Genomic DNA, 10,778 nt, shown 5'->3' on the forward strand with positions numbered 1-10,778 from the left:
CAATCAAGGCCGCCATAACTGTTATCTGAATGATCGATCTCTTTCGTTTCCACAGCTTAGCACTCGGGTCGCCATCGCCAAGCAACGGCTGGGATCGACTGAAGATTCAACGGAAGCGGGATGGAGTATCCGACATAACCTCCTCTTCTAACACGCAAGTGCGCCCCTGTGTTTTGGGCTGCGGCAATTTGTGCCATACTGCCTTGTGCCGTTTATCCATAGGCGAGTGTTGACAAGTAGACCGACGCCGACGGCCACGATCGCACGAACAAGAATATTTTCGCAACTCCAAAGCGCCGATGCAAATGAACATGGATATTGTCCGTTTGGGTCGGCGTTTTGGCCTTTGTCCACCCCTATCCGTGCGTCATATTTTTGTTTTTCTGCGGACATATAAAGACATTGCCCAAAGCTCATATAATTCGACCAAATACAAACATCATAGTCTCATTACAAAATAAAATCTCATAGTTTACAAATCAAATAAAGGTTAAATTGTCACAAATACATTTGAAATAAATAAAAAGCCCATACATCTGGTTGCCAAGATGAGCTCATATATACTCAACCAATTCTTTTTATAGTTGAATGTGAGTTTTCCAATCACGTATTTGATGATGAAATTTGGTGAACTGTGTAGATGTAGCCGATCCTCCATGCTCACACACAACATTTTCCCCCTGAAATTGAAACCCCCGATCAAAGATTTCATCAGCACGCTCATCCTCTCCAATCATATTGTGCATGATCACACAAGCAATTATCGCCTCCCACAACATCTTGGTGCTCCAAGTTTTAGCAGAATACCGAATGATGCCCCGAGGTTGAAGAAAACCAAAAGCACGCTCCACATCCTTTCTAGCACTCTCTTGTGCTTGGGCAAATCTCTGCCTCTTCTCTCCTATCGTGTTGGAGATTGTCTTGACAAGAGTAGACCACTGAGGATAGATACAATCAGTTAGGTAGTATTCTTTGTGGTAGTTGTGGCCATTGATCTCAACATTGACCCCTGGTCAGTTGCCTTCTGTAAGCCTTGCGAACACCGGAGAGTGTTGAAGCACGTTGATTTCCTTGTGAGAGCCGGCCATGCCGAAGAAAGAGTGTCAAATCCATAGATCTTGTGAAGCACGACCTCAAGTATGACAGTGAAAACTTTTACATGGCCCATAAACTGTCCCTGCCAAGCAGAAGGACAGTTCTTTCACTCCCAGTACATACAATCTATGCTACAAAGTATCCCCGGAAAGCCTTATCGGCATTGACCGCCAACAACCGGGTTGTATCTGCAGCAGTTGGTTCTCTCAAGTACTCCGGGCCAAATACTGCTACCACAACCATGCAGAACCTATACATGGATTCTAAGCATGTGGAATCGCTCATCCGTACATACTCATCAATCAGATCACTGGGTATTCCATATGCAAGCATTCGAATAGCTGCAGCGCATTTCTGATACGAGGAGAAGCCAACTTTTTCTAGGGCATCCTCTTTGCATTCGAAATAATTATCATAAGCCACCCCCTCCGACGCCCAGATATGATGGAACACATGTCTAGCCATCCGAAATAGGTTGTGTTTGAAGAGTGGGTCAGCGGACTCGAAGTAGTCCTTCCAGAGTAGGCAATGGCCTCACTCTTTGTTGCAATCCAACACCGGAGTATGCTCCGGGATTGAGCCCTTAAACATCGGTCGCTGCCTACTAATGTGGTCATGGATGACCAAAGCCGCAACCATAATCTCCTCATCGTTGGCAGACGAATCATCTGAATCGCAAATGAAGTTGTTGAAAAGTGCTCATCATCGCTATCCATTTGTACCTTGCGGGCGAAACATCGAACACCTTGCGGGCGTGGAGCTAGAAGTCGGCTGTGAAGAGCCCCGCATATCTCCCAGACTAGGCAGCAGGCCTGTCGGCGTGGAGGCGACTGACGAGCAAGGGCGCCGAGCTTGGAGCGTTGACAGTGGCCGCGGAGGCGCACGGGGGGGGGGGGGGAGCAGACCTATCCAGCTTGATGAGCTTACCGATGATGACATCTCGTGTCTGCTTTTTTTTTAAACGGGGGCAAAAGCTTTGCCTCCTGTATTAATTAAGGAGAGAATAGAGTTTTTTTTTACAACACACACCCTTTACGCGACATGGCAATTACTCTCGCAAAATAAAAGACCCTAACTTCTTTGCCCCGGCGGTGACCCAAAGGCTTGCCTCGGCCATAATGGAGTTGAGCAGAATTGGCGGAGCATCGCTCTTGTGCCGAAATACTCTTGCGTTTCTCTCGTTCCAGATTACCCATGACACGAGCATCGTAATCGACGCCTTGGCCTTCCTGTCCGTAGTGCCGACGTCGCATGTACTCACCCACCAGCTCTCAACTGAGTCCATCAAGTGCCATGAGGTCGTGTCCATGTCGTCAATGCCGAATCTCTGAATGACCAACCTCCAGAGCCTCAGAGAATAGCGGCACTTGAAGAGGAGATGTGGCCCACATTCCTGCACGCCCTTGCACAATGGACAAGGACCGCAATTTGGCCACCCTCGCTTGGCCAACCGGCCGGCAGTCCAAATTATTTCCTGAAGTGCAAGCCAAGCAAAAAACTTCACTTTCGGTGGCGCCCAGGCCTTCCAAACCGTTTGGTCCATGGGGCGAAGAACCAGGCCCAAAAATTGTGCCTTGTAAGCAGAGGCCGCCGTGTACTGGCCAGAGGCCGAGTGCTTCCACGAGATGTCATCATCGGTAAGCTCATCAAGCTGGACCTCTTCCAGGAGCATCCAGAGGGAGAACAACTGTCTAATATGCTCGGCGGACACAACTGTGGATGGAGGTTTGATCCTAAGGATCCAAGCGTTGTTTCTGAGGGCCTCCCGCACCTTCCAATTCTTTCGTGACGAGGCCTCGAAGATGAGTGGAGCAATGTCCTTGGGCTTGTGACCAAGAAGCCAAGGAGAATCCCAGAAAGGCGTTCGCGCACCATTACCCACAGTGATGGTGGTAGAAGCATAGAAGAAGTTGAGGTCTTCGGCGTCGCATGGGTTCCCGTGCCCCACCCAGAGCTTGGAAGGCTCCTTTCATTCAAACCATGGCCAACGCAAATGCAAGGCATGCGCGAACTTCTCCGTGTTGAGCACCCCAAGCCCACCGTAATCATGTGGCCGAGTTACCGTTTCCCAATTCACCTTGCACTTGGCCCTGGTCGTCCTGTCCGAGCCGGCCCAAAGGAACGCCCTCTCTAGCTTGTCGATGGTGCGTAGAATGCTTGGCGGAATGACAAGAGGTGTAATGAAGTAGACCACTTGGGACGCGAGAACCGATTTGACAAGAGCCGCACGCCCAATGGTGGTGATGTTCTGGCCCTTGTATGTTGTCATCTTGCTTGCCACTTTATCCACCAAGAATTGTAGGTCAACCAACTTCAGCTTCCAAACAGAGAGAGGGAGCCCCAAGTATCGTAGAGGGAAAGACGCCCTCACAGCCGGCAACCCTTGTGTGATGTGCTCTAGGTCAATGTGATTGCACCGAATGGGAACCACTGAACTCTTACGGAAGTTGGTGCAAAGGCCCGTGACCTCCCCAAAGCCTCTCAGGATAGCTGTGAGGTTGTCAATATCTCGTTTGATCGGGGCCATGAACACTGCCGCGTCGTCCGCGTAGAGAGATGTCCGTACCATAGCACCCCTCCCTCTGATCTTATGTAGCATCCCATTCCTAGTGGCCACATCAAGGATTCGTTGCAGAGGGTCAATAGAGATGACAAAGAGGAGAGGGGAAATGGGGTCCCCTTGGCGTAGCCCACAGCCATGCTTGATGGGGGTGCCGGCCACCCCATTCAGCAGAACCCTCGAGGAGGAGGAACACCACAAAGCCGCAATCCAATCTCTAAATTTACTTGGGAACCCCCTCCTCTCAAGGAGATCAAGCAAATACTCCCATCTGACCGAGTCGAAAGCCTTGCAGATATCAAGCTTGAACAGAAGGGAAGGAGTCTTGCACTTATGAAGACGCTGAGCAAGGTTACGGACATACATGAAGTTATCATGGATACGCCGCGTTTTCATGAAAGCACTCTGGGCGTTGGAGATGAGAGTGGACATGTGCGGGGCAAGCCTGATGGAGAGCACTTTTGCAATTATCTTGGCAAAAGTGTGGATGAGGCTAATGGGTCTATAGTCGACGACCCTCTCCAGCCCTTCCTTCTTCGGTAGGAGCACAATGTTTGCAGAATTGAGCCAATGCAGATTTGTTGAGTGGAGGGAGTCGAAACGGTCGATCGCCCTCATGAAATCATGCCTAATGGTGTCCCAACACTTCTTGAAGAAAGCACCCGTGAAACCATCCGGCCCGGGAGCCTTGTCACTAAGCATGTCGTTGATCGCCTCAATTACCTCCTTCTCGGTAAAGGGGTAGTCAAGCCCTTGAAACTCATGCTTCTCCAAGTTAAGCTCCTCCCAATTGAAGTCCTTGGTACTCCTATCCCCTCTTCTCATTGCATGCGTGAAGTGCTCATGGAATATCTTCTCCTTTGCTTCGTGCTCGGTCACCCATCCCTGATCATTCATGATTCTGTGGATATGATTTTTCCTCCTTCGCGCATTGACCCGTCTATGAAAGAATTTGGTGTTAGCATCACCCTCTTTGATGTTTGAGATGCGAGCACATTGCTTCTTGCGTTCTTTCTCAAGCACGGCCAAGCTTATTACCCTCCGCTTAAGCCTAGCCCGAAGGTCAAGCTCCTCGGTGTTTAATTGCCTGCCTTCTTGTGCAATGTCAAGGCGAAGAATCACCAGGAGGGCAGCCTGGAGATGGACTTTGGCTCGAGAGAAGAGACCTCTGCTCCATCGCGACAGACGAAGAGCCGTTTTCTTGAGCTTGTCGAAGAGGATGATGTAGGGCTCAGTGTGATCAACATGCTCATCCCATGCCTTTTGGACTACCTCGCTGAAACCGGGTATGGAGACCCAGAAGTTTTCGAACTTGAAAGTCTTAGGCCGCCTAGGCCCCTTATCATCGGTGAGCAAAAGCGGACAGTGATCAGAGAGGGACGAGGAGAGGGCGTGGAGCACATGCGTGTTGAAGGTTGTGTCTCAGTCGGCGTTGCAAAAGAAGGAGTCAAGCTTGCTCAGCGTTGGGTTTTGCCTCTCGTTGCTTCCAGGTGAACCTCCTATTCTGAAGATGGATCTCTTTGAGCTCGCAGCTATCGAGCGCTACCCGGAAACCGTTGATCCTACTGCGGTTCATATTCCTCTTGTTTTTATCCCTCGCCCGATAAATTTGGTTGAAGTCCCCACAGGCTAGCCAAGACACCCCCACCGGCGGTTTCTGTCCAAGGAGCTCGGCGAAGAAAGCGTCTTTGAGGGCGGGGTCAGTAGGACCATAGATGGATGTTACATTAAATATTGCCCCCGATTCGCGAACACGGACCATGGCGAAGATGCAGAAAGTTGTGGTAGTTATGTTGGATATCTCAACTAGGAGATCATCCCAGAGCAGCAGGATCCCCCCTCTGGTACCATTCACCGGTCGTTGCGCAAAGCTACGCAACCGATGACCCCCTAAGAAGGCGGCCGTGAATTGGTCGATATTGTCGAGTTTCGTTTCTTGAAGGCAGACCACATGACAAGAGGAGGAGGCGATGGTGGCATTGACCGTGGACCAACAGTCCGGGCAGTTGAGGCCTCGAACATTCCAGCTCAGAAAATTTATCGGTTGTGCTAACATGATGAAACCAAGGTATCCCTGAAGCAAGGCCACTGATGAGCAAGCACATCAATCGCCCCAATGCAGACAACGGTTGAATGAGCAGCAACAAACTCATTTGCTAATAGAGGAGCAGCAGCCCACACATAATACAGAAAAGCACAAGGGCCAACAATTCCCAGTGCCAGAACACACACAACCCTTGGACACACACAACCGATACATGGTTTTGTGCCAAAACACACAACGAGGATACCCCTGAACGTAAACTTAACTCCACCACTAATTTCCCCTGGAGTTTTAACATGTTGTACGATCATTAATCACAGTACTCCCTCAGGTCCTGAACTGCAGCTCAGTTGGCCGTCTGTTGTACCGATGTATCCTCACCGGGCCTCTCCAGGTCCTGCGCTCCTCCTCCACCATGCACCAGGAGGGCATCTTCAACAGCCTGGGCGCTGCTTTCATCCAACTTGAAGAGCCTGCGCATGTCTGCGATCACCTCCGGCGAAAGCTCCTCCTTGAAACGCTCGGCGAAGGCATCAAGAGCTACCGAGGTGACGTCCTCACCATCCTTGATGATTCCCAGAGAGCAGCAGACGAGGAACTCGGCCGCACGAGAAGCCGGCGCGGCGTTGGCTTTGGCGCGGCTGGCCGGCCGTGTCTTGTGGATGGACAGGGTGCCCCCAACCCTGGAGATGGTAACCCCGGCCATCGTCTTGCGGCGAGCAGCAGGGGCCCGAGGAGGGGTCGTCGCGGGAGCAGGAAGAACGGCCTCCTCACGGTGTTCGAACCACGGTGCGAGGCACTGGAGCCCCACCGCATAGGCAGAAGCACCAGCCCTCCTCTGCACCGGAGATGGGGTGCGCCGTAGAGGACCGCTGGACACCAGCGGCGGAGTGGGAGATGCCTCAAACCTAGGAGGCCTGGCAGGCGAAGCCAATGGCAGCAGCAACATCGTGGGGGAGCAGAGCTCGAGCATTGGCTGGCTTGGCTCTGCCTTGTGACGCCCCCGATTTGACCGTACACTAATCATGCACGCAAATGTGTACGATCAAGATCAGGGACTCACGGGAAGATATCACAACACAACTCTAAAACATAAATAAGTCATACAAGCATCATAATACAAGCCAGGGGCCTCGAGGGCTCGAATACAAGTGCTCGATCATAGACGAGTCAGCGGAAGCAAAAATATCTGAGTACAGACATAAGTTAAACAAGTTTGCCTTAAGAAGGCTAGCACAAACTGGAATACAGATCGAACGAGGCGCAGGCCTCCTGCCTGGGATCCTCCTAACTACTCCTGGTCGTCGTCAGCGGGCTGCACGTAGTAGTAGGCTCCTCCAGTGCCGTAGGAGTCGTCGTCGACGGTGGCGTCTGGCTCCTGGACTCCAGCATCTGGTTGCGACAACCAGGTAGAAAGGAAAGGGGGAAAAGAGGGAGAAAAGCAACCGTGAGTACTCATCCAAAGTACTCGCAAGCAAGGAACTACACTACATATGCATGGGTATATGTGTAAAGGGCCATATCAGTGGACCGAACTGCAGAATGCCAGAATAAGAGGGGGATAGCTAATCCTGTCGAAGACTACGCTTCTGGCCATCTCCATCTTGCAGCATGTAGAAGAGAGTAGATTGAAGTCCTCCAAGTAGCATCGCATAGCATAATCCTACCCGGCGATCCCCTCCTCGTCGCCCTGTTAGAGAGCGATCACCGGGTTGTATCTGGCACTTGTAAGGGTGTATTTTATTAAGTATCCGGTTCTAGTTGTCATAAGGTCAAGGTACAACTCCGGGTCGTCCTTTTACCGAGGGACACGGCTATTCGAATAGATAAACTTCCCTGCAGGGGTGCACCACATAACCCAACACGCTCGATCCCATTTGGCCGGACACACTTTTCTGGGTCATGCCCGGCCTCGAAAGATCAACACGTCGCAGCCCCACCTAGGCACAACAGAGAGGTCAGCACGCCGGTCTAAATCCTATGGCGCAGGGGTCTGGGCCCATCTCCCATTGCACACCTGCACGTTGCGAACGCGGCCGGAAGCAGACCTAGCCTAGTGGCGTTCCAGTCCAATCCGGCGCGCGCCACTCAGTCGCTGACGTCACGAAGGCTTCGGCTGATACCACGACGTCGAGTGTCCATAACTGTTCCCGCGTAGCTGGTTAGTGCGTATAGACCAAATGGCCAGACTCAGATCAAATACCAAGAACTCGTTAAGCGTGTTATGTTGAAGTACCGCGGACGCCGTCCAGGGCCAGGCCCACCTCTCGCCTAGGTGGTCTCAACCTGCCCTGTCGCTCCGCCACAAAGATCCACTTGCGGGTACTCCTACGAGCCGACCCGACTTTAGTCACCACAGGTGTCATGTATATAGTATATAAATATATACCCGTGATCACCGCCCAAGTGATCACGGCCCGATAGTATAGCACAGCAGACGGACAAGAATGTAGGGCCACTGATGGAAAACTAGCATCCTATACTAAGCATGTAAGATTGCAGGTAAAGGTAACAACAGTAGAAGCAAGGACATGCTATGCATCAGGATAGGATAAACGGAAAGCAGTAACATGCTACACTACTCTAATGCAAGCAGTATAGAGAAGAATAGGAGATATCTGGTGATCAAGGGGGGGGCTTGCCTGGTTGCTCTGGCAAGTAGGAGGGGTCGTCAACTCCGTAGTCGAACTGGGCAGCAGCAGCGTCGGTCTCGTAGTCTACCGGAGAGAAGAGGGGGGGAAGAAACAGTAAATACAATGCAAACATAAGCATGATGATGCGTGACATGACAATGAGCGGTGCTAGGTGTGCCCTAACGCGGCAGTAGGTGGTACCGGCGAAGGGGGGAACATCCGGGAAAGTATTCCCGATGTTTCGCGTTTTCGGACAGACGGACCGGAGGGGGAAAGTTCCATGTTCGCTATGCTGGGAACGTGTGGCTGACAAACGGACTACGTATTCGGATTCGTCTCGTCGTTCTAAGCAACTTTCATGTACAAAGTTTTTCCATCCGAGCAACGGTTTATTTTATATTGATTTTAAAAGAATTTATTAATTTCTGGAATTTATTTAATTATTTAATATATATACATTATCCGAAACAGTGTTGCGATGACATCAGCATGACATCATGCTAACGTCAGCAGTCATCTGACACGTGGGTCCCACATGTCATAGACTGATTAGGGTTAACTAATTAATTAACTAATAATTAAACTAATTAATTAAATTAGATTAATCTAAACAGGGTTAATTAACTAATTAATTAATTAATTAATTAATTTTATTTTATTTTTAGTTTCTTTATTTATTTATGTATTATTATTCTTTTTAATTCCTTTTTTCTTTTTTTTATTACGTTCTGGGCGCGGGGGCCCACCTGTCTGTGGCCCATAGGGGGTTCGGGCCCAGGGGCAGTGGCCCAGGGGCGCGGGGCCCCACCTGGCAGTGGCACAGGGGCCACAGGCGGGCGCGGGCGCGGCGCGCGTGTGCGACGCGGGCGCACGAGCGTGGGCGTGGGCGACGGGCGCCCGTAGCCTGCCCGGGGCAGGGCGGGGCCGTGGCCATGGTGGGGGGTTGCCGCAGCGGGGCACGAGGGCCATGGCGGGCGGAGGCGGGGCGAGCGGCGAGCGCCGTGCGGGGCGGAGGAAGTGGTCGCGGGGCAAAGTGGCAGAGGCGACGGCGGTCGCGGGCGAGCACGGGATGGAGGGGCGGGTGCGGCGCGCACGGGCGCGGCCGGAGTGCGCTGACCGCGGGCGGGGACGGCGGTGACCATGGCGACCCAAGGAGAGAGGGGGGAAGATGGGGAGGTGCTCACATGGAGCTGTAGGGAGGTGGCAGTGGGGCGCGGGGAGGAGGTCGGGGAAGCGGGCGACGAGGTCGGGGACGCGAGGCGGAGGGCGACCGAGCGGCGACGGCGGGGCCTTCGGGCGGCGGTGATGGCACACGACGACGACGAGCGGGTGCGGCTCGGTGAAACAGTGTTGCGATGACATCAACATGACATCATGCTAACGTCAGCAGTCATCTGACATGTGGGTCCCACATGTCATAGACTGATTAGGGTTAACTAATTAATTAACTAATAATTAAACTAGTTAATTAAATTAGGTTAATCTAAACAGGGTTAATTAACTAATTAATTAATTCATTAATTTTATTTTATTTTATTTTTAGTTTCTTTATTTATTTATATATTATTATTCTTTTTAATTCCTTTTTTTCTTTTTTTATTACGTTCTGGGCGCGGGGGCCCACCTGTCTGTGGCCCATAGGGGGTTCGGGCCCAGGGGCAGTGGCCCAGGGGCGCGGGGCCCCACCTGGCAGTGGCACAGGGGCCACAGGCGGGCGCGGCGCGCGTGTGCGACGCGGGCGCACGAGCGTGGGCGTGGGCGACGGGCGCCCGTAGCCTGCCCGGGGCAGGGCGGGGCCGTGGCCATGGTGGGGGGTTGCCGCAGCGGGGCACGAGGGCCATGGCGGGCGGAGGCGGGGCGAGCGGCGAGCGCCGTGCTGGGCGGAGGAAGTGGCCGCGGGGCAAAGTGGCAGAGGCGACGGCGGTCGCGGGCAAGCACGGGATGGAGGGGCGGGTGCGGCGCGCACGGGCGCGGCCGGAGTGCGCTGACCGCGGGCAGGGACGGCGGTGACCATGGCGACCCAAGGAGAGAGGGGGGAAGATGGGGAGGTGCTCACATGGAGCTGTAGGGAGGTGGCAGTGGGGCGCGGGGAGGAGGTCGGGGAAGCGGGCGACGAGGTCGGGGACGCGAGGCGGAGGGCGACCGAGCGGCGACGGCGGGGCCTTCGGGCGGCGGTGATGGCACGCGACGACGACGAACGGGTGCGGCTCGGTGAAGAGGGGATGACGGAGAGGAGGTGAGGACGGGGCGGTCCGGTGGGCGGCGCCGGCGAACTGCGAGACGGCGGGGACGAGCCGGGGCGTCAGGCGTCGGGTGTCCCGATCCCGATGCAGGACGGGGGAGGGAGAGGGGGATCGAGGGGGAGTGGGGTGCGGTAGGTGGCTAGGGTTTTGGGGTAGCGGGGGGTGGATAAGGGGAGAGTGGGGGTGGGCCGGCCGGCTGGGCC

General features: G+C 53.3%; 1 protein-coding gene across 1 annotated transcript; it reads right to left on the reverse strand.

The window, feature by feature from the left end:
- Positions 1–2,143: 2,143 nt before the first annotated feature.
- Positions 2,144–4,552, reverse strand: LOC141042611 (uncharacterized). Its single transcript, XM_073511459.1, has 3 exons — positions 3,538–4,552; positions 3,158–3,375; positions 2,144–3,061 (listed from the first exon to the last, which is right to left on the reverse strand). Exons 1-3 carry the CDS (start codon positions 4,550–4,552, stop codon positions 2,144–2,146), a joined length of 2,151 nt encoding a protein of 716 aa, XP_073367560.1.
- Positions 4,553–10,778: the final 6,226 nt, after the last annotated feature.

This window comes from Aegilops tauschii, chromosome 3 (genome assembly GCF_002575655.3).
Source record: "Aegilops tauschii subsp. strangulata cultivar AL8/78 chromosome 3, Aet v6.0, whole genome shotgun sequence".
NCBI lineage: Eukaryota > Viridiplantae > Streptophyta > Magnoliopsida > Poales > Poaceae > Aegilops > Aegilops tauschii.

Coding starts and splice junctions, on each gene's coding strand:
- LOC141042611 (XM_073511459.1), bottom strand. CDS start 4,552: ATGAATGATCAGGGATGGGTGACCGAGCACGAAGCAAAGGAGAAGATA. Junction 3,376..3,537: donor GGGCCTTTGCACCAACTTCC/GTAAGAGTTCAG, acceptor TGGTGGATAAAG/TGGCAAGCAAGATGACAACA. Junction 3,062..3,157: donor GCAAGGTGAATTGGGAAACG/GTAACTCGGCCA, acceptor TTTGAATGAAAG/GAGCCTTCCAAGCTCTGGGT.